General features: G+C 40.7%; 1 protein-coding gene across 1 annotated transcript in view; it reads left to right on the top strand.

Annotated features, from left to right (window-relative positions):
- Positions 1 to 24,964, top strand: part of LOC121507973 (alpha-1,6-mannosylglycoprotein 6-beta-N-acetylglucosaminyltransferase B-like) — a 187,880-nt gene that overhangs the window by 3,836 nt on the left and 159,080 nt on the right. Inside the window, exon 2 of the mRNA XM_041784406.1 lies at positions 2,735 to 2,847. Coding sequence (XP_041640340.1) covers positions 2,735 to 2,847 — 113 coding nt within the window. The remainder of the gene's footprint in view (positions 1 to 2,734; positions 2,848 to 24,964) is intronic.

The following is a 24,964-nucleotide window of genomic DNA, read 5'->3' as shown; positions in this document are numbered from 1 at the left end:
CAAAATGTATGGAAAATGATGATAAAGGACCAATTTGTAGATAATGACTTTTTGGAGTGATCACACAGCTGTTATCATGTTTGATGCCGCTCTTTAGATAGGAGGCTTTTTAACGATTATTCAGTGTCAACTTGTATCATAGATCCCTCTGTCTGTCCTTGAAGCCAGCATATCACCACTCAGGACAAGACACATTGGCTCTGTCTTGGAATATAGTCACCCTGGGAGCTTGCCAAACCACCAGCTCTATACTTAACAGATTATTCAGCATCATCTCGATCCCTTTGGGTCAATCTGATCACTCCAGCAAATGCTCTTTTAAGTGGCCATACTTCCTCGCTGTTGATAGGAACTCATTTCTCACAGCCTCATCAATATTAACAGGTTTCGTTCAGAACTTAGCGTGACTGCAAATACTTAGTGTACCATTCCAGAAAGTGCTGTCAAATTTCTCACTGGGCCGTGCATTCAGGCAAACCCAAAGCTCTTGTCTTTCTTTGAATAGAAAGCAAAAGATGTGAATAATTCATTCTTTTGTTATGTTAAGTTTGTTCAGGTTTCTAACCTCTGGTGTAGAAGTTAAAGGTTTAAAGTGCCCTCACAAAGGAGGCCATAAATACAGATGTAATCATGCATAACTTTGTCCTAAAATCTAAGATGAGTGTATTTGCTTCATGCAGTTTTACAACACTGATGTTGCTTAAGATTCATCTTTACTTTTGAGACTCCACCTCTCTAAAATTCTCCCTTTATACCCAGCCATGTTACTGGCTCGTTCCCAAGTAACCCTATTAGTTGCAAAATGCTCCTCCAGCAGTTTTTTTATTAGTTCCTCTTAATTTTCCAGCCTTTTGTTGCCCTGTCCCTACTTTTCTGAGATGTGTTGCTCCCATCAAATTAAAATGAGCTGTTTTTCATTCAATGATAAAATGTCTCAGTTTCAACATCTGATCCGTTGTGTTTTACTGTGAAAAAAAAGCGTTTATAAGATTTTCAAATCATTGCATTCTGTTTTTATTTACATTGTACACAGTGACCCAACTTTTTTGGAATTGGGGTTGTAGAAGCCCTCCATATAATACAACAAAATGTCTCCTACTAAAAAGCTAAAAAGAACCAAAACAAAACAAAACACTAAAAGCACAACACAGTAAAAAAGGGAATATGACTTAAGCTGATACAATATGCAGCAAAAGCATGGGGATTGTTTGCTTGTTGTAGATACATAAATCTGCCTTTGTACTGCACAACTACACATTCTTCCCAGAAATCTTCCTCTTTTGGGGTTAGCAGCACAGAAACAAGCATGTTTAAAGTGGAACTTGTTAGTCATGGAGGCTGACTGGTATTTTGTCCAACGGATGAGAATCACAGACGGCTTTGCCTCCCTCCTTCCCCAGACAGTTTTTGCATCATAAAATAACCTTTGATCCATACACTGAAGAGAGTAGCTTAACTAGGGCAGGATTTACACAGATACAAAAGACCTGATTTCCAACTCTTTTAAGGCAAAAATCTGATTCTGTCTTAACAAGAGGGAACCCACACAGAGTCGCATTTTATATTCCCTTCAGAGAAATGGTTGTGTTCAAATATTGCATCTGTGCCACAGAGCAGGGATAAGCAGGAGTTTGTTTGAGAAGCTCAGATTTGCACAACTCCTAATGGATTTTAGAATATCTGCACCTGCAAACAATTTTAAAAGGTATTTTCACATTTTTCTATCAAAGTCAGTACAAAGCAATAATGTTCATGAGCACACTGGACGAGTTTTAAGTGTCTGAAGTCATTTATTTCCCAAGCTAAACCCAAGACTGTAAGCTTTATTACCAGTCACTTACAAAATGATCTATATATGTATCTATAAGGATCTCTTCTAACTATTCTTATGTGTATTCTTTTTAAGCAAACAGTGATTAAGTTGACCAAGACATCTGGCCTTTGAAATAAGATTAATATGATTCTCGTGAACACTAGTGTAGTGTAATTTATTCTGACCTAATTCAGTGTGTATGGATAAGTGTGGATAAGACCAGTCTGGCTGGCATTTCCAGCCATCTCTACCCCTTTGTAATAACCTTATATGCCTGACTGTTTTTGGCTATCTTCTGTCTTCTTCTTGGCTTTTCTTCATCTGCCCTCGCTGTGCCTGTGATATTACATAAATCATCATCATCATTTTGGCTGCACTTGGGGACAAACTGCTCACCCTTATGCTGGCAGTTTTGTCCTGCATGTATGCCAACTGATGGCATCAAAACACTAAAATATTTCATGTGCCCTTTGGCCCTGAGTTCCCTCTTTTCTACGTGTGATCTTTGCTCTATTTATTCTCTGCCCTCTGGAAGTGCTGCCTGCTGTTTCTTGACTCCTTTATTCGCTTTTTCTCATCTGCTCTCTTCCGCATTTTCCCTCGTCTCTTCATCTTTGCATGTCTTTTATTTTCTCTCTCCCTTTTTTTCTGGCTGCTGATGATTCCGCCTTACAAAACCCTATCTTCTATAATTGCCGGCCTGTTCATCTGCCTACATGCTTATTTTCTTTTCCAAGCCGCTAACTTGTTATCCACTCCATTTTCTGCCTCCAAACACCTCACTATCACACCCTCCCTCTCTCTCCCTCTGCATCTCCATACTAACCCAAAACATCTATTTACCTGCCCTACCCTATAAATATGTCTATCCATCTCAGCTCTCTTTTCATCTATTCCCTCTCTCCTCCCCTTGTGTTGCAGGATATTCGTGGTGGGAATTGGCTTCTTCAGCCTGTGCTTTCTAATGACCTCTCTGGGGGGGCAGTTCTCAGCCAAGAGACTGGGGGACTCCCCCTTCACCATCCGCACAGAAGGTACAGACATGTGGAGTTTGTGAGAATACATGTGTGTTTGTGGGTAAACAGTCCCTTCACTGGGCTATAAATGCCATAATGTCACTGCATACTGCTGTTCTATAACTCTCTATGGTCCTGCTGGTGCTTCACTGCCCTGTGTCACTTTGTCAAAGCTGCAGCACCTGTCACTGGAAACATAAAATGGCCTGATGTTAGGATGAGGCAAAAAAAAAAAAAAACATAAAGTAAATGCGAGTTCCACTGCAAATCCTGTATGACATGAGAAATTCATTCATTTAACCTTCAGTGGAAAAGCTGCCTCTTCTATAGTTGCAGTCAAGTGGTGTGATTTAAATCAACGTGCTTGTAAGTCCAGATTGAACTGGTGGGTGGGATATGAAGTAGAGAGAGCACTGGGTAGCTAAGGAGTTATTGGTCTGATCTTCAGTGGGTAAAAGGCTGGTGGCTAGGTTTATAACTCTGTGTTTCACCTGCACCATTTCCATTGTTTCTGGATTGATGGCAGCTAGCTCTCTCTTTGACTCTAAGCTGTATGGCTCTTGGATGAAGTCATATGTGAAAATGTGGTTGAAAAAACCCTAACACAAAGCAAAAAAACTTAAGAAACACATAGAAACAGCTCAATATCCCTTCCTATTCTTTCATAATTTTTGATGACTACAGAAAAGTAATAAGCAGCCTGGCCTGAAATGCACTTTACAGCTCTCCTGCAGCCTGTCATAATCATCTGTAATTCTCAACATCATAGAGGTCCATTAAAGCAAACCTATAAAACTTTAGCTGTGACCACAAGTAGAAAGCACACAGGGAAGATGCACTGGGGTTCCTTTTCATTTCCTGATACTTGTTTGAGTCTGTGGAGTAAATTAGATTACAGACTTACGTTAACCATAGCAAGCACAAAAAACACTCTTCCTTGAAGCAGATATAGGAATGTTGGGCTATGCAATTACATGTCGGACATTTAAAGAAGCATTCAGAGTAATTTTTCTCTGCTCTTAAGACACATTTTAATAGATGCAATTCATTGTATTAAAAAATAAATATCTCTTAAGGTTTTACTACATAGTTGTTGCTGATGAGGCTTATTGCTTTTGTGATTGGAATTGGCAGTATCATTTTTTTTTATTTTGGTGCAAAGAAGTTTTCAAAAGCTCTGCTACTAAACATGGTCCCAATGTTCTGAGCACAGCTAAGTCCATAAACCTCTGTTCCAATTGTTAATTTTGCACATGCACATGCTCTGCATACTGTTTGATTATTTTTTCATACATTGATTGGATACATTTATATTGATTGGGTTGGGACCACTCAGAGATTGCCTGTGGGCTGGATATAACCCAGAGGCCTGCCGTTGAATAGCCCAGCTTTAGATGTTATGTGAAGAGGGTTGACCTTCCAAGGGGGTTGGAAGGTTGGACTGGAGCTGATGGATATGAAAGTGTCTTGGAACCCATGGGGTAAGAGTTAAGCCTGTTAAAGTTGTGTTCATGATTGCGAGTGGTGAAAGGACGTTTGATGTGGCTGTGACGCTACCCTATCTGCTTGCTCTCATTGGTTGTTGTGGGTACTCCGTCAGCGGCACTACGACCTAGAATCATAAATATAAAACGTGTTTGATATGTACGATTCGGGATTTTGGAGGCTGCGACACGATTTGGAGCAGTAAAACAATTGTGTTGACACCACACACATGCACACTACTCAGACAAACAGTCATTTGTGACGAGGCTCTTCTCAGGAAAAAAAAAAAATCCTGTAGTGTGTGGCCGGCCTTAGTCATCAGACAAATGTCAGCCATCATTAGTAATACAATACATGATAAACACAATTAAAATCCTAAATTAAAACTGCATTTTTTTGAGTAAACTCCCCATTTCAGGCTCTTGGAGAGTGCAACTTTCCTGTGAATTACAAGAAAAGACTTATCTCCTGCATGTTTCTCTTTAATCAGGACACAGCATAGTGCTGTCAACCCCAGTGATGGACAACATGACAATCCCAGAAATGTATTAAACTATTAAATATTAAACTACAATTTCTCCTTGTGACTGGCTACAGTATAGCTGTAGGGGCTGATCTAAGTGTTAACAGTTAAAAATGGAAGGAAATACAAATACTAATACAATAATATGCTAGTTTAATTTAAACAAGTCTTTTCCATGAGTCCAGCCAAACAGAGTCTGTCAAAACTAAATCTTGCCCGAAAGTAGTTGACCCCTGGAATATGGTGTTCATCAAGACCAGCACTTCACATCACACTAATAGATTCTGCTCACTAACAACTAGTCTTGACTCTCATAAATCAGAATCTCACTCAGTCAGCTAAGGCTTTTGATAACACAGCTAAACAGCTGTTAGCTTCCCGCTAAGCCTATAGCAATTTTGGTCCAGCTCTCCTCCTGGTTAGTTTGATTTGTGGTATGTTTTACAGGGCACATAGCGTAAACTCGTATTGTTGCAACAAATGAACAAGTCGGTCCTCCATTTTTGATGTCTGTCTAACTATATGACTTTCATTTACTTTTGTCCCATGGCTGTCTGCTGTGTTTCCTGATTGACTGTCATTTTGCTTGGCTGTCCTCAGTGTTTCCCCCACACAGCAGAATTTCTGGTTGCAAATACTGAAAATGTTAAATATTTCCATCAGAGTGGCGCTATGATCAGGGAGATGAAAACCAGTCATAACTAATGGCACACTACAGGAAAATTTGATGAGAGAATCTTTTCAGCGAGATACTGGATCCTTTGCTTGCTTTGATTGGAAGCGTCCAGGCTATCTTGTAGTCTGTACCCTGCTTTAGGGTTAGTGATGAGCTTTGTCTCTTCTTTTTGTTCCTGGAGTCATGGAGAAAACTTTTTTGTTTTTTGTTTTTTTGGTAAGGTTTAGGTTAGAAAGAGGATGTAAATTTTGTGGGCACACATAGAACATTGAATTTTGGGAAATCATTGTTTTCTTTTTCTGCCTTTGACTGCTATCAGCTCTGTAAGACCAGACAGTAAAGATAGCTGTGGCTGTAAAGGAGCAACAGAGCACGTTTTATTGCAAATTAAGCTAGAATTGTGAGTTTCCATGCAAAATAAATTGGTTAAAACCTGGAAATGAAGCATTGTGCTTTTAGACCCTTCAGTAATGTTGGCACAATTTTCAGTCCACATCCAAACTGTCACATTGACTCAGAAAACCCTGATTTTCTACAATACTGCACACTTGTATGGCATGGATACTGAAACATTCATCCCGCAGAGCCGTATCTCAGCAGTGAAATATCATTAGCACACTGGCCTGCCAGCTATGTCACATGACCTGGAGTGAAGGCTGACTGCCAGTGGCAAGGCAGGAAGAAAAGGGAGCGCCTTTGTAATCTCCAGCTTTACAAGGCGCCAAGATTGAGAGTCAGAGATCATTTTGTGGAGACCAGCTACTGTTCAGTTCTTCTGCAGTAAATGTGAGAGTTTGTGTGCTCTCAGGGCGTTTCCACATGCGTGTAGAATGTGTGTGGGCACAACAGTAGCTGAGGCAAGCCATGTGTCAGTTAACGTGGGTGTGGAGTAACCGAAAGATAGAGCGAGTGCAACTCTGAGTGTGATTCAGTCAGGTGTTGGTGTGCTTGAGTGTGTGGTTTTATTGTAATCTGTGAGGGAAAGAAATGAAGCAGTGAGGCTGGATGGAGAACAAATACCAGACTTAAGTGAGCATTCACAGTAGATGTAGAAGCATATTAGAGACCAGGTGAAGTGTGTATGAGAGATAATGAGGCAGAGAGAGGAGGGGGTCATTTGGGATTACTGTGTTTGTGATAAATTGAGATTACTGCATTTGTGTGATAAATTAGGATTAGTGTGCCTGGTTCTTGGTAAAGTGTACTTGATTAATCAAGTAGTCGTGTGCTGCAGGCTGGGAAGACATCTGGAGCAAGCTCATTAAAATCTGCATGTTGTCCAAACGTGCTTCCCCTTAGGAATCCACTGTTAGCCTGTGAGTCTCTAAATGTTGCTGTGTACTTTTTAATTCACAAAATTGTGCTTGTCTGTGCACAAAACATGCCCATATCTCTGTTATCAGTGTGCCTGGGTGTAGTTGTTTGTGTACATGCCCTACTGTTTCGCCCTTTTTCCCTTTTATGTGAGTCTCTGTGGTCAACAACTACACACTGATTTTCGTTGCAGCCTCCCACAGAGTGTGTACATGTGTGTTTGTGATGAGCTGGCAGGAAATTGGCTGTTAAATGGGCCGACAGCAGCAATGTGGGACAAGATTGAGACCGGAGAGACTGAGAGACCAATCCATCTGCTCTCTGCAAATCAGCCCCGCAAAAACAACTGGCCCTTTCATTAAGCCTCCACTCGACACCTGCAGAGCAACATGCAGAAATTCAGTGCCACTCCCTTGTTTTCTAAGTACGTGAAAATTTTCTGGAAGACACTGGCTGCATTACCAAATTAAAACCATTATAATACAGCCTTTGGGTGCTGCAATTCTTGCTCAGAACAGCAAAGCAGAGCTCATTTATCTGTGGTGTCTTTATCAGCTGCTGTTTTGTCATGAAAACATGAATGCAAACCTCACTAACATTGGTTATTATCAAAGGGGTCTCGACAGCAAGCTCCCACAAGTAAAAAGTTGGCATCAGTGACTCTATCAGCTATGATGACAGATGCTACTGGAAAAATATTTTTGCTGTAGGATCATGTTTGTTCTGTGAGTTGGAAAAAAATCAATCTGTTGATTATTCCCCTTCTCTCTGGCTCTTGCCTTGCTTTTTCTAGATTTAACACTTGCCTAAGATATTTTTGTCACCCACAAACACTCCTCTGTTTCTTGGGGGAAAAAAACCCAAAAAATTCTTGTTGATTACTGTTTTGCCAAAAATACAAGCCTGTAGTTAAATACATGGAAAAATAATTGCAAATTGAATCTCATCCAGAAACTTGACACTATCATGGTTTCCTGAAACTGATCTCCCAAAGGAGCTTATCTCTTATGAAGCGTCATTCCAGTCTTAAGGAATTTCATCTTAATGGATGATAGGACACTTAAGCACCAAAGTTACCAAAGAAAAAAAAATGCAAGTCATATTTTCAACCTAAAGCTCCTTATTGATCTGGTTCCTTATCAATACTATCAAAAATACTTTTCTATTTGTTTGGTGGAAAGACAAAATGAAAATCCATTTTTAACAGAAGTGGTTTAAGAGGAGTAGAGCTGATACAAAGGTCACAATTCCGTTATTTTATACTGCTGAATAAGCACATTTCCCACCCTCACAGCTGTGTTTATTGACGTTTCATTTTCCTGTATCCGGTACATTTAAACACACCACGACATTATATTTACATTTACAAATAAGGTCCTTTTACTGAGCTTACCTTAACACATCATTATTACTGTACGTCAGTTTGTTTACAGTAGTAGTGATGTGAATCTTTAACCTTGCAAAGCAGATGGATACACCTGTTTTCGTGTTTCCATCTTGCAAAGCTCCAGTCTGAACCGTATACATCACCTGTCAACCATAAAAACACAGAGATATTGATGTGGACTTAAAGTTTTTGTCACTTTGGACTAGGGATGGAGATCGAAACCCAGGTCCATAAGGACCCAGTTCTATATTTTTGTAATACCCGAAAATCAATAACGTTTTAGCTTATCAATACTGCTATCGAGTCTCACAGGCTCTGTGACGTAACGTTATTTCAAGATACAACTGGTGTAAGAAATACATCAGTTCTATCAAGGGGAACATGCCGAAGCATTCAGAGTTCCTTTCACTGGAACTAAGGGGCCAAGCCCAGCTCGTGAAAAACAACCCCACACCATAATTACCCCTCCACCAAACTTTACACTTGGCACAATGCAGTTAGACAAGTACCGTTCTCCTGGCAACTGCCGTACCCAGACTCATCCATCAGATTGCCAGATGAAGAAATAGGATTCATCACTCCAGAGAACGCGTCTCCACTGCTCTAGAGTCCAGTGGCGGCGTGCTTTACACCACTGCATCTGACGCTTTGCATTGCACTTAGTGATGTATGGCTTGGATGCAGCTGCTCGGCCATGGAAACGCATTCCATGAAGCTCTCTATGCACTGTTCTTGAGCTAATCTGAAGATTGTTTGGAGGTCTGTAGTGATTGACTGCAGAAAGTTGGCAACCTCTGTGACTATGCGCCTCAGCATCCACTGACCCCGCTCTGTCATTCTACGTGGCCTACCACTTTGTGGCTGAGTTGCTGTCATTCCAATTGCTTCCACTGTGTTATAATAACACTGACAGTTGACTGTGGAATATTTAGTAGTGAGGAAATTTCACAACTGGACTTGTTGCACAGGTGGCATCCTATCACAGTACAACACTGGAATTCACCAAGCTCCTGAGAGCGACCCATTCTTTCACAAATGTTTGTAGAAACAGTCTGCATGGCTAGGTGCTTGATTTTATACACCTGTGGACATGGAAGTGATTGGAGCACCTGATTTCAATTATTTGGATGGGTGAGTGAATACTTTTGGCATATAGTGTATATTAGCCTTTTTACATTATGTTAAATCATACGTCAAATTCTCTATTTTCTAATATACATAGGTTTTTTTGTTCTCCAACAACTGCTCACCTTGTTTCAATCCAGTTATCTTCTCCTCACTTTAAAATAATTGTGATTATTATATTAGCTAGAGTCGTGCAGCTCTAGCATGGCATCATGTGAAATCTATGAGCAGGAAAGGTAGGGTTTATTCCATCCACAGATATTATGAGGACCATACAGTGCAGTTCCACAAGTCGCTTCTTGAGGCCAGATCCAAATTGAGTTAACCCCACAGGGCCCCGTATTGATATTCCAAACTTTACAAAAGAATTAAACATCTTTATTGCATTTTTGGTCTCTGCAGCTCTTTTTTCTCAGTAGAAAGTGAGGGGAATTTTTATGTAACACAGCTGGTAGTAAGGCTTAAAGTTGGTTTTGGATTAAGTGGGTGCTTCTGTGTGAGAGCCACAACTAATTCAGTCAGTGAGCTTTACCTCTTGGCATTGTTTGCCATGGGCTTAGACTCTCTGTGATATCTTGGCCCTTGCTGTAGGTATTTTATATATTATAAATCTATTCCATTTTACTATAATGTGTTAGGCCTCACATAGCTGTCTTCATATGGCATAAAATACTGAATATATTTGAAATATATAAAATAAGCCTACATGCAGAAGGTTGGAGATCTCATGCTTGATGTGGACGGGACCTCCATCTGTGTTAAGACTTTTGAGTTAATGGACTAAATGATACTTATTTTGAGTTAAAATAGGAACAAGTTTTATCTTTAGTTTTATAAGTGTCCAGATGTTTCCTATTTTTCTGGTTCTGTGAATGTAACACATATGCGCAGCTACGTCAGGTAAACGTTACGTTTGGCATTGGGCTGTTATCTGTTATTTTTACTCAGACCGTCGTCAGGAGCACACAGCCCGTTGGTATGTAACTAACTGCTAACTCAGCTTACTAACACTGTTTATATCATGTGTAGCGTTTGTACACATTAACATCTACCACTGTGTGTTGTGTTAGTTGCAGCTAATGATTATTAGCCGGGGACAGTTTATAAGTTCGGGTTGTTGACGTTAGCCATTAGCATAATGCTAGGTGTGTTGAACACTCGGTAACTTACTGTAACAATGGCAGTGTTGTCTAGTAAAGAGTGATTTTGTTCCTGTAATCCATTGCAGAGTATCGCGTTGTGTTACGTTTGTGTGTTATGAATCTTATAAGCAACACGTGTGGTAAATGAACGCAAGCTCCGCGTCCATAGCAACTGCCGGTGACGGACGGCAGAGTGCCGTTTGCGCATGGTCTCTTAACACTAAGCATTCTGGGTAATGTAGTCAAATATCATTATTTTGAGTCAGCTTTGTTATTATTGAGATAATGTCAAAGGTAATAACACCTAAGGCTTTAAAGGCTTGGACATTCACTGTTTAACACAATATGTTAAAAGGACAATATTGTAATCTTTATCTTTTGTTGTATTTCAGGTTTATGACCTGTGGCCATTTAGTTTAATAAATTCAAAACAAAGACAAACACGAGTCATAACAGTGTGTGCTTCCTGGTGAGCCTTTTCGGAGGGCATAACATCAAAAGATCCGAACAATCTGTCTGTCCTCCGAGGTCCGAAACCTGGGCGTCATCCTGGACTCCACCCTCTTCTTTCAGTCCCACATAAAATCTGTGATCAAATCCACTTTCTATCACCTCAAAAAACATCTCCAGACTCTGACCATCACTTCCAGACCCTGTGGCAGATACCCTCATTCACACCTTCATAACCTTCTGCCCAGACTACTGCAATGGAGTCCTGTCTGGGGTACCCAGTAAAACCCCAGACAGACTTCAGTTTGTCCAAAACTCTGCTGCTAGACTTCTACCCATACTAGACCCTGGCAACACATCACTCCGACCCTCATCCACCTTCACTGGCTCCCTATCAAGTCCCGCATCAACTACAAAATCCTCCTCCTCACATACAAATCTCTCCATGCCCTGGCTCCTCAGTACCTTTCTGATCTCCTCTATTCATACACACCAACCCGCAACCTTCAGTCTTCAGACACTGGCCTACTCTCTATTCCCATAATCAAAATCTGAACCTTTGGAGACAGAGCCTTCAGCGCTCTAGCCCATACCCTCTGGAACACTCTGCCAGTAGACATCCATAGCTCCATCTTTGGACATTTTCAAAAAAATGTCTCAAGCATCACCTGTTCACCACAGCCTACAGTCTTCACTAAACTACGCCTTTCACTCACCCTATCCCTCACAATATATATCTCACAAGATATTATTATTATTATTATTACATTGCCAGGTCAAACACCAACCTCTAGTCTATAGATGGCTTCAGAAAACTAAAAAAATTCAGCTGCCAAATGCCAAACTCAAGTTTTCAACCACAATGGCAACCAGCTAATTGATCGGTAATGTAAGGTGGGCATCATCCACTGTTTGGCCAGTCTATGATTCAAAACTTTGCTTTCACTACATGATAATAATTATCTGTAACAACCTAAAGCTACCACTTACGGCCATTCCTGTGTGCTCCTATCCTGACTAAAGGGTTAACTGATCCGGCAGCTGCTTTCTAAAGCTGATTATTATTCATCATGTGTTGACAACACAAGAAGACAATCTGCTTTTCTGTATACAAATCAAATTCACAGAACCTCATCTCCTATTGTGCCGTAGCCATTTATACACAAATATTAGCTTGCTGTTTATACACAACAGCAGCCAAATGTGTGTAGGGGCTTGTCATCTCAGTGGGAGTATCACTGATAGCTATTGTTTGGGGTGTTTGCCGACTTCCGTTGCCACCTCTTGCTTCTGTGGATTATCAGCTTCCACTGGAGGTTCAGTGTATTTTTTTTCTGAAATCCCTGTCTCCTCTCGGTGAGTCACAAACTCATCAGGAGCTGTGAGCCGGGGATGAAGAGGTAGGGGCTCAATAGTGAAAATGAGAAAGTGGGGGAGGAGGAGCATGGGTGTAGGAGCAGAGATTGTTTGTATATCTGAGATTAAGCAAAGAGAAAGAAAATTCTAGTGGTTGCATTGTGTACCTGAAAGAAGAGATAGGTTTCCTTTCTCTGTATTAAAATACATTAGACATAAGTGATATGCTGCTCTGATCAAAGGCTCTCCCTATGGGGCTTATATATACTCTTCACTTTATTACATTAACAAAGACCAAGAACAAAGTTTGCTCTAGCTGAAAGTCGCAGGGCCTTTCATACTCTCAAGGTGGGCTCTTGCTAAGAGAGGAAGAAAATATACTGTTTATATTTTTGCCTCAGCTAATAATTCTCCTCTCTCTCTCTCTCTCTCATCTCTGTGGGCTCAACATGCATGAGAAAACTGTCAATCAAAGGCTGTTATTTATGAAATGGAAAACTTACGATTGCCTAGAGGAGAATACTATGCTTGGAAATGCTGCTGTGCTTGGATTCAAGCAGGGGCCAAGACGATTTTTTTTTTTTTGCTCGCATTAAACAGACTTCTGTGATGTGCATCTGAAAGTTTCCACGTCATCAGTCAGAAAAAAGACTCACACTAATGTGTCATATTCCCAAGAGGAGGTTTTACTCATATCCAAGGGGAAGCTCAGCAGAGATTTTACTCTTTATATGCATATGCATTTATTTATTTATTTTAAGTTGCATGATTCAGCATGTGTAGATTTCAGGTCATCAGTATGCAGCAGCTGGTACCGATTGAGCACATCAGACCCCCCCCCAGTCTGTGGTCCCTTTTCATGTTTTTTTCACACTGGATGTTCATCTCTATCTCACAGTCCCTGCAGTTATGTTTCCTTCCCATCGCTTCGTGTCGAACAAATCTGGCATGACAATCTTCTGCATGTCGCTGGCGCTAGGTGCAGCAGGGGAGTCACTCTGGGAGTACACTTTATCAGCGCTCTCATAGCCTGAGGAGTTTGAATGGACTGTGTGTGTATGTGTGTGTTTTTGGTTTTTAGGGTTTATGATTCTCTCTAGATAACACCATCAACTGCTTCCAAAAATATGAGCATCATTCAGTCATTCAGTGTTTGTTTCCAATCAGTAAAGACATGAAATAAGGAAAAACACAACTATTTGTAATTCAGTCAATTAATCTGTCACCTCTTCATGTTGAAAACTTTTACAGTTTAGGACTGAAATAGATTTACTCTAATAAGAAAGGGGTTCAAGTTGTAAGGCTGCCACCCTCCACTTGGTTGGTCGATGATCCCTCGTCTGACCAAACCTCATTAGCCAGATAATCATGAGATAGGGAGCGTGCTGTACACAGTTGAGTGTCCTACAGAGAGTGACCGCTCACAAAGAAGTGATGCAGAGATATAAGATGTTATTTTCTGATTTTTTCACAGAATTTTTCCTCTGAATAACTCAGAATCACGTCAACACAAACATGCAGGAAGGTGCAGAGTTTTATTGGACAACAAACCTTGTACAACCATATCATAAGACTTAAATATTTACCTTTAATTTATCATATTTTGTTACATAAAAAGATCATTTTTAAAGCAAGTTTTTAACTTTGAAATACATCAACATGACACAAAGTGTTTGTGAGCTTACAAGGTACTGTTAATTAGCCACTGCCATTTATTTCTAATGATCAGGCCTCTGCAGAGGCACTTGTATACAGTTTTTCTTGAGTAATATTAGTCTCTTTTCTGGTAGCACTGATGTCTCTGAAGACGGTAATAAACTCTAAAAATAGAAGAGAGTGGCATAGTAGAATAGTCAACAGTGTTACCACTTAATCACAACACTAGGTAAACTGTAACACTGGTTGTATACAAAATAAATGATACAAAGAAGACATACCAAACACATAGGGCACTATTTTCGTAGACCAGGCGCAGACGCGGCGCACCTGCCCTGCACCGCGCCTGCGCCACACCAACGGGATATGTACAGGGCATTTTGCAATTTTCGTGCACGGCGCAGTCCGGCGCAGCGCGGCGCACCCATGCCTCCGTCCCTCCCACCGGCACAAGTGGCAAAGAGGGAGGAGAGAAGGCGTGAGTGGGTTTAACACAGCCTAGTGTAATCTTCACCAATCAAATGAATGCCTCTTCTTGCCTTTAAATGCACTGCGGGCAAGGCGCAGTGCCAATTTCACCTCGCCACCACCATGGACGAAGACAGCAGCAGCAGCTCCAGGGTGCCAAACTTCGCCCAGGAGGAAACTGATGTGCTGGTCCGGGAGGTCCAAGCTCGCAGTACCAGAATATATGGTAATGCTAACAGACCTCCACGGGCTGATGATGCAAAAAGTGCCTGGGAGGAAGTTACTGATATTGTCAATCAAGTTTGCCCAGATATTCTGAGAACCGCTGCCCAATGTAAAAAACGGTTCAATGATGTAAGGAGAAGGGCCAAAAAAAAAAGCTGTCAGAGCAAAGAAGGCACACAGTGGCCACCAGGCTGCGCATCAGAGGCCACGATGCACGTCACTGTGTGGACCACCTCGCGGGACAGATGTAATCTGTTCCTGTGTCATGAATAGATTACAAAATTAAGTGACAATGACATTAAACACAGCAGCAGGCTAATCCAGGCATCATGCTTGTGATCCACCTGCATTCCTGCTCTGTCATCACCAAATAGGAGAACCTTTGGTGATATATTCTCTCCCGGTATCTCCTCCTCATCCTCCTTGCAATAATGTACTCCATCTTTTTAGATCACGTTAAGAATAAAGATTAAATCGGATGCCGTGGCTGTTTGTGGTTGGCTGAGAGATGTGAACTCGCTAGTTTTTATCACTCCCAGCTGCCATCAGGTTTAGTTTCAATTACACATGACAAACACCTATGATCTGACATCAGATGTGTTGGGACAATTTATATAGATACAAATGTATATGCTGGTTCAGACGGTTACATTAAATAGTGGTTGCTGTGATTGTTTATTGCATTGAAATGTGTCCGACACTCTGGAAACCTGCCTGTGAGGTTTTGGTGACGTGTGCGCACTGCGTGCCTGTCAGCCAAATTACCACAACACCGGGCACGCTTTGCCTGCGCCGAGAATAGACCAGGTTGGAGCTGGCGGGCTTTCAGTGCACCTTCTGCGCAGTGTTTTCGGCACGAAATTGTCACAGCGCCAAGCTGAATCTGTCGACACCTCCCCTGGTGCACCGCCACACCCATCTTGGCGCAGCCCGGTCAATCAAATTGCCAAATTGGCTGCGCACGGTGGTGCACCGAATGAAATTACCACTGCGCGGGGTGCGCCACGCTCCGCCACCCTGCGCCACCCTGCGCTGTGCCACGAAATTAGAGCCCATAGTCATAGTATTTTGACCTCTCACAGCCAAACTGCATTACCTCTGGGGTTCACCAGTGGGCCCTGGCCCACACTTTGGGAAGCACTGACCTAAGCATTTTGCATGTTATTTTCAGCCATTAGCCTGGTTAGAGAAATTTTGACACAAGAGACAGCACTGGAACAAACACTGCGTTAAAAATGCTTGTCATTGATGGGTTAAATGGTACAGAAACATCATATCTATGACATTATTTTGTTGATTTAAGACGATAAACTCTATTAGGTAAAACAAACTTTGCGTCTTTGTGGTGCAACCAAACAATAACACAACTTACATTCAAACTTTACTGGTTTCAACACAGGGGCTTAGTTTGAACTTTACACCATAACTTAAAGGGGACATATTTTACCCTTTAAAGACAAGTTTATATTGTTCTCAGAGGTCCCTAAAACATGCCTGTGAAGTTTATTGCCGAAAAACACTCTAGTATTGGATTTTTGCATGTCTAAAGACCCCTCTGTTTCAGCCTTTCTCAGAATGAGCCATTTCTGTGTCTGTCGCTTTAAATGTTAATGAGCTGTCTGACTCCACCCCTGACCACACCACTCTCAGGAAATGGATGTGGCACTCCTAAAGTTACAGAAACTTTCATCCAAAGATTAGGACCTGACTGGGATTCAAACCATTAGCTTCCCAGACCATAGTCAGCAGGGTGACCTACTGAGCAATCCAGCATCTCAGCTAGCAGCTGAGAGGGGAGGGCCAACCAAACCTGGAGGCGAGTGCTTACCCCCCATGTGAGGTCATGAGGGTAAAATCTGGGAAGGGCTTGTTTCAGCTCACATTTTCTAGAAGGTGGAGAAAGAGAGGGTGAAGGCAATGGATTTTTCTGGTATTTGAGGGGACTGTGAACGGCCTGAAAAAGGGATTTTTGCATTTGTCTCCGACAGAACTAAACACACAACTGTGCATCAGGCTGCATAATGCAAACTCAACAGTTGTTATCATTCTTCACGATCAGTGGAGCCTGTTATTATATCAAACTCTTGCTGAAGCCTTTAGAAGACAAGCAGAAACATCTTTTCCACCTAGAAGCTTTCAGTTTGGTTCTTTACTTTTCTAGACGCTACACTTCTGATAAAACCACAACTGGAGATGCATCCACGCTAATTTCTTCACCGGCTGCAGCCATTGTTTACAGGCTTACAGTGGAACTAAACTGTGCCTGGTGTTACCAGCCTTTTCTCCTTAAATGATACTGTTGGCCCAGTCATTCTCTGACCAGGAAGTGTTTCAGATTGAAGCTTTGCAAGATGGATCCAGCTGATGACAGGCATGGAATCTGGTCTTCATCAAACAAACAAATAAAACACGGACGTCAAAAAGCATCCCAAATATTGTTAATCTGAAAAGCAAACTGTTCTTTGGGGTAAAATTAAACTGAGGATAATGACAGACTTGAGAATGTAGTAGGATGTGTAGGGATTAGTTTCAGGGATTAATGGATTTAAGTGGTGAAAGGAAGCCGGTGAATACTTAGTGCATTTTTTGTCATTGGAGAGTTGTTACAAGCATCCTCTGTAGAACAAGAAGTGCTGAGAAAATGTAGCATCACATCATTGCAAGTTTCCCAGTATAGAAGTTTCATTTCTACCAAGACACTTTTTCATTTTCAGAGCAGCTGTTGTTATTTGCAACCAAATCAGCATGATGCAGAGTTGCATCATCTGCTTTCTGCTTCTTTGCTGTTCATTTCCACCTCTGGACCACACAAAGAGGCGTTGCTTATAGATCAACCAGCAGGAGACACTATTGTTGTGACATAATGATTTCTCAACAGCATCCCACCTGTGTTTGAAAATTCTGTTTGGTGAGAAAACCAGAAACACCTCAGTCAGGGTCTAAGTGTAGTCCTAGAGTGGTGTTATTCCTTATCTGACTTTTTCCCCTACTAGTAAGCAAAAGCATAACAAATAGAACAAAACAAACAGAGATTAGACTCTCATATTTGTCACCCTCTTCACTGTGGATTTAAGAAGGGAACATGACTAGCAACCACCGAGGGTGAAATTGAAGATTGTGTTTCACACATAACAGTTATGAGGTTTGTGTGACAAATTACTATACTTACTGTGAAAGAGGCGAGAGTGAAAAGTCAGTGGATAATAGCTGGGTGAAGAAAGAAGAGCATTTACTGATCTTCACAGCTTCAGTGCTGTCAAATGCACAAAAATGGCAGACTGGTGATCATCTAACTTGACTATAGAGTTATGACACCTGGGTCAAGGCTTCAATCATGTGAGTTCTACAGTTTTATAGTTAGCTGTAGCAGAAAAGGCTGTGCGCTTTAAGACAGGGCGCCTAAAGAGTCAGTTAAATAGAGCAGTGGTCATCAACTACATTTGAACAAGGGCCAGCTTTTCCTAGCAGGTCCTGTGGGGGTCAGACTTTGGCATAAACTAAAACCACCTGTGCTGCAACTGCAAATGAGATATTTTTGCTTCATATTTGAAAGGCTGTCTGGTTGTCCATCACTGGGTTTATTGCTAGCATGCTATGTCATGATTGGTGGAAAAAAAGTAAAGTCTACTATTTTGATTCTCTGGCAGGGATAATGGAACTATCAGAGTGCCAGAAGTGGAAAGTTTTTTTCAGGAGTGGACTAAAATCATGTTTTTTTCAAGCATAATCATTAATAATGACTGACAGGTGGATTTCTGTAAAAAAGATCAAACATGAAGACAGTCTTGTTACAGCCGTTTTTGGGAGTGCTTCAAAGTTTGTAAGATACATTTTTTTGGTAAATAAAATACCCTTGTACTAGTGCCGGGTGATGAATTGAGTTTAAATTACTGTTATGATTGTGGCTTCTTATGAACATTATTTAAGATAATCAGGGCTAAACTATTACCATGGCACATGCAGTGCACCACTTGTTTTAATATCATAAACGGAGCTCATGCACCCTCCCTTTAGAGCATAGAGTGCCCACAGGGTTGTGCCAGAATGTGCTAAATGTTTCAGTGAACAGTGTCTTGTTTCCTCGTTATGAGTGACAGCGTTACTGTAGCTCAATCTGCAGCCACTGGACGAGCATTTATGCTAGGTTAGGAACAGGTTGAAAAGCACTGTATCCTGAAACAGATTCAATCCTGACTGCCACGACATCCCTGGTAAAGATGCAAGGTATGGTTCACTTCCATAAAGCATTTAAAACTAAAGTGTGATTTTTTTTTTTTTAATTATAAGACTACTGTAGTTTTCAAACAATACTTTTATTCTGAAGTTGTTTCCAAGGTAGTTATTTTATTTCTAAAGTCACTTTGCAAAGTTGTAAGGTCTTTTTTTCAGGTCCTTGCCACCTTTTTTTTTTTTTTTTTTTTTAAAAAAAACATGAATCACAACACCCTCTTGCACATGCTATTTCATCATTTAAATCAGCAGATTATGAGTGGTATTTATTCCTTTGAGATCTCACGAGCTCCCTCTCTGACTCTTGCAGTGTATGCAGTGCTTATTTGCACCTGTGTGCTTCTAAAGCTCATGTTTTTGATAGGGATAAGTGTGGTTGGCCTGATTAAAGGGTAAATTCAAATAACAAATTTGACCGTGTAAGATTTGCAAGTTGGAATAACCGTGGTTTTCACACTTTATTTTCCCAAGGCCCACCTATGATTAAGCCAAAATCTCAAGGCACACCATGTTCATATCCATGCAAAATAGCCTATTTAACACAGATTTGAATATCTTTTGTTGTTGTATAGTTCTAGTAATGGCATATGGACATATTCCCCCTCTACACCTAGATTTGTGCCTTGCCACACCGTTTGAGTACCAATGGGTTTAACTGATCATGTATCTATTTTTAAACACAGACCTGAATTCCCAATCAAATACCCTTTTAAAACTCATTCAAAAGTTTCAAAACGGCAGGACATCTCAAAATTCAAGTTATGGAGGACAAAACAATAACATTTTACTAGTTTATTTGGCTCACATCATAGACAAATGCTTGTATGCGTTTTGGCACAAGGCCTGCATCAGAGCTCCAAAATGCTCCAAAATGCATAAGCATTTGTCCATGATGTGAGGTTATGTTATTGTGTTGTCTTCCATAACTTGGATTTCAAGATGTGCTTCCTTTTTTGAATTTTTTTTGTATGACTTTTGAGCCTGGGCTTAGTACTTCACTGATGGTCTACATTGATGGGAAGCGCAACTTTTCCTCCAGCTGACCCTTTTAAAACTAGTAGCTATTTTAGTTTCAGTTGATGCTGCTGCCTTCCTGCCAGAGCTTTTCCCTGGCACTTTGCTGGATGTAAACACCAGAGGCTTAGTGTTTAGCGTGTCATAGGAGGAGCGTGGTATGACAGTGATTTAAGCTAGAAAATGTCAATAAAATTGTATGTTGGCTGTTGAGGGTTATACTCATGAATAACTACTCCACCGAAGTGATGAGTAACCACATTAAGCTTGATATTCCATAAAGAGGAACAAAGGCCAGCAGAGCTAACCACTAACTTTAGCCACACCTCTAATCAGCACAGCAACCTCACATAATATACCCACTGACAGTATGACCCTGTTGCTAAATTTGACTGTTTTCTGAACATTAAGACTAGTCACTTAAACACAACTGAACCTTTGGCCTTCAGCCAAATAGAGAAATTGTGGCCTATATCCTTATATTTTATTGTAAAAAAAGATTGTATTCCTAGCATTCCTGTAAGGTTTCACAAACAGCCTGTGAAATGCAGAGTAATTCATACGTTTTATTGACGTGCATTAGTTTTCATCTAGTTGAGTATATCTCTTCATGCTTTCCTGTATAGAATCAGTCCTTATAAAACCAAGATATTTAACACTGTTGAACAGCTGTGACTGCCTCCATGCAACACTGATTTACTGAGGCCTAGTCATTTGAAATTCAAGCACAGATACAGATGTAAAATCAGTTTGTAATTGTGTTTATTGATCTCAAAACCAATCAAAATAATTGTGTCCATGATTTTTACAATAATCGAGCAGCTCTACTTTATACCACAACATTTTTTTTCCTCTGTATGTTTTCTGAATTTGATCATCTTTTTGGGTTTGGATGGGAAGCTGTTGGGGTCTAATGCAGCCCTCAGGCTGCCAGTTGCTGGTCGCTGGTCTAGCGTATCAGCTGAGTAATATAGTCATGGATGAAAATATTGGCACCCCTGGAATTTTACACCAAAATACACCATTTCTCCCAGAAACTGTTGCAATTACAAATGTTTTTGGTATACACACGTTTATTTCCTTCATGTGCATTGGAATAACACAAAAAATCTAAGAAAAAAGACAAAATTGAAATAATTTTACACAAAACTCAAAAAATGGGCCGGACAAAATTATTGGCACCCTTTTAAAACTGTGGGTAAATCATTTTATTTCAAGCATGTGATGCTCATTTAAACTCACCTGTGGCAGTAACAGGTGTTGAAAATGTAAAAATCACACCTGAAGCCAGCTAGAATGTATAAAAGTGGACTCAACCTTTGTGTTTTGTGCCTGTATGTGTCATGGAGCATGGGGAGGAGAAAGAGGAGCCGAGAATTGTCTGAAGACTTAAGAAGCAAAATTGTGGAAAAATATGAACAATCTCAAGGTTTCAAGACCAACTCCAGAGATCTTAAAATTCTTTAGTCCATTGTGCGTAATATAATCAAGAAGTTTATAACCCATGGCACTGTGGCTAATCTCCCTGGACATGGATGAAAGAGAAAAATTGACAAATGAATGCAATGCAGGATAGTTGGAATGGTGGATAAATGTCTTTAGTCAACTTCCACATGAATTCAGGCTGTCCTGCAGACTCAGGGTGCAACAGTGTCAGCTCGGACCATACGTCGTAATCTGAATGAGATGAAGCGCTATGGCAGGAGACCGAGGAGAACCCTGCTGACAAAGAGACTTAAAATAGCCAGACTGGAGTTTGCAAAAATGTACCTGAGTAAGCCTCAATCCTTCTGGGAGAATATTTTGTGGACAGATGTGACTAAGGTAGAGCTTTTTGGAAAAGCACGTCATTCTACTGTTTACAGAAAATGGAATGAGACCGACAAAGAAAAGAACACAGTACCTACAGTCAAACATGGTGGAGGTTCAAGGATGTTTTGGGGTTGTTTTGCTGCCTCTGGCACTGGGTGCCTTGACTGTGTGCAAGGAATCATGAAATCTGAGACAATCAAAAAATGTTGGGCCGCAATGTAGGGCCTAATGTCAGAAAGCTGGGTCTACATCAGAGGTCATGGGTGTTTCAGCAGGACAATGACCCCAAACATACCTCCAAAAGCACCAGGAAATGGTTGGAGACAAATTGCTGGAGAGTTCTGAAGTGGCCAGCAATGAGTTCGGATCTAAATCCCATTGAACACCTATAGAGAGATCTTAAAACTGCTGTTGCAAGAAGCACCCTTCAAATCTGAGAAATCTGGAGCAGTTTGGAAAAGGAGAGTGGTCCAAAATTCCAGTTGAGAGATGTAAGAAGCTTGTTGATGGTTATAGGCAGTGATTGGTTTCAGTTATTTTTTCCAAGGGTGTGCAGCCAAATATTAATTTGAGGGTGCCAATATTTTTGTCCCGACCATTTTTGAGCTGTGTGTAAAATTATGTCAATTTTGTCTTTTTTCTTAGATTTTTTGTGTTATTTCAATGCACATAAAGGAAATAAACACATGTGTATACCAAAAACATTTGCAATTGCAACCATTTTTGGGAGAAATGGTGTATTTTCTGGAAAAATTCCAGGGGTGCCAATATTTTTGTCCATGACTGTAGGTATGCATGTCAGATTAAAATTTCCTTAGCTGCAGATTTAGTTGGACGTTGGTAGTCAGCTGGTAGCCAAGTGGTAGGCGAATGAACTACTGATGTTAAAGCGTGAATGAAGACACAATTCTTTATGCAATTGCATAAAATATCATTATTTTCTATTTTGTTGGCTAAACACATCAGATCTTTTCCATATAATAATGAATTATTGTAAAAATCATGTATTTTCCCACACTGCTGTGTCATCCCTGCTTTCTCATCCATGCTGTAAATACAGTATCAGACAAACACATACAAATGTGTGAACCTGGGCTGCATCTTTAAACACCCGTACTGTCTTTGTTTATTACTCTTCTCCCTGACTTTGTTTCTCCTGTGTGCAAACTTCAGACGTTCACTGTGCCATTCCTGCTTTAGTGCATTGCTAACACCAATACATATTAATGAGAAAGCCTATCCAATTTCCAAGTGGAGAGGGCCATTGTTCTGGCCTAAGTGCTATTACCCGGCCGTAAATGAGAAATTTCTCCACAGCACATTATATGATGGTTATGTCTCTGGGAAGGCTGCTCTGCAGCAATATGCTGTCTCAATTACCCAGCCTGCATCAAGCTTTGTCTACAGGTCGCTAGCTCATCGTTTCCTCAGCCATAAGCTGGTTATTTGCTCGGGTGCTGATAGTGTCGTACTCAAGCAAGCTCAGGCCTCTTCTCTGCAGATATACTAATGGCTAATGGTGTTTACGAAGACTCGGCCTCTGTTGCCTGACGGTTTTAGGAAGACTCACGGTGTATTATGTCTATGTTGACAAAAAAGCTGACCGTATTTGTCTGGTGTCTTCGCTGGTGTGGGCTGATAAGGTTGTAAAAGAACACCAAGCATGACTTGAGATTATTTCTTTCCTCGAGCCACCTCTTCTCCTACCTCTCTCTCTCTCTCCCCTTCTCCTCCTGCCTCTGATTCTGTCTCATTTCTTTCCCTCTGAGATGAATATATTAAATGCCTGGTGTGAGACTGAATAATTGCAGGGTAGCTGTAGCTTTTTCTTTGTTTCTCCCGAACATTTCTGCCTATTCTGCTGCCTTTTTTTTCTACTCTCCCATGCGTGCTTCTGTTGAACACAGTTGGAAAGCTCTTTTATTGTCATAAAGACACATCTGCTTTTGTTTGAATGGTGACAGTAATGATTGCTGCAATGCCGTAGAAATCATACTTTTTGACACCCTGATAGTGGAAGCGTGATGAAATGGCAAAGAAATAAAGGCTTCTTAACAGTTTACTACATCATCAAAGTGTAAGATTTGTGTCTAAATAATTCGGCTTAGTTTCAGGTCAGTAGCAGACATTCATCATCTAGAAACACAGAGTAAGGCCACCCTGTAAAGACCCTGACTTTTAACCTTCTTACCATTTCTGAAAGACCTAAATCATCATTTTAAGATGGTCTGAATGAGGGATATTAGTAAAGACTTTCATAAGATATCATACACTATATCATAGAAATGCCATGACTATTGCCAATCATTATTGGATGATATTTATTCAAAATACTCTTCTAAATAATGGAAATATAGTTTGAACTCTCAGAGCCTTTCTCATCTGGTTTACACTTTGGTGTCTGCAGCTGAGAGAAGTACTGTGTGAGCAGTGTAGTGTAAATATAAAGGCTAACTGAACTGTCAGACATTAAGTATTAACACATCAGCATTTTGAAACAAATCAAACTGAAATGCAGCTCCTTCAGCTGTCTGCTTGAAAATCATCCCGTCACTTTGTCTGCTGCTGCTGCTTCAACTGTTTCTGCAAAGTCCCCCACTTAAAGCAGGGGGATTACAGTCCTCCAAACTTTATCAGTCCCTTTAGTTAAAAAAAAAAGTTCATTCAATGTTGAAATTTGTGTAGCAGATTAAAAGTTAGCTGACATAACAGGTCAGAAAGAGGACTATTAAGTTCTCATGATTTGGTCAGATGTAAATGTGAGAAAAAAAATGGGATTTGAACCGAAACTCAGATGAGTAGAGTTGTTTGCTCTAGATCAGTCAGCTCGATGAGGACAGAAGGAAACACTTGGTAGACCAGTGTTTCCCAACCATTTTTTCTTGGAGCCCCCCCTACATGTATCTAAGAAAAGTGGAACCCCCCAGGACCCAGGAGATAAGAAAAAAGTGACACACTGCCATTAAAAAATCAACATAAATCAACATAGTTTATACTGTTGTATAAACTCCTTAATGACTGCTTTATCACGGTTTAAGTCAATATTTGCAAATTTAATTTTGGCAGCCTCAGAGCAGAAAACCCCCCCCCCCACCCCCCAAGATCTTTGGCACCCCAGACCCCAGGTTGGGAGCCAATGCCATAGACCTTTGCAGAATCTTCCTAATTTATTCAGGAAATCTCATTGCTCCTGATGTGCATAGAAAGGGGCTACATAGTTCACCTCCAAATTATTCACACTGTCCTTAATGTGCAAAGGCCTTTACTGATGG

The sequence above is a fragment of the Cheilinus undulatus genome, linkage group 4 (genome assembly GCF_018320785.1).
Source record: "Cheilinus undulatus linkage group 4, ASM1832078v1, whole genome shotgun sequence".
Lineage (NCBI taxonomy): Eukaryota > Metazoa > Chordata > Actinopteri > Labriformes > Labridae > Cheilinus > Cheilinus undulatus.
This window is presented reverse-complemented; position numbering and strand designations above follow the sequence as displayed.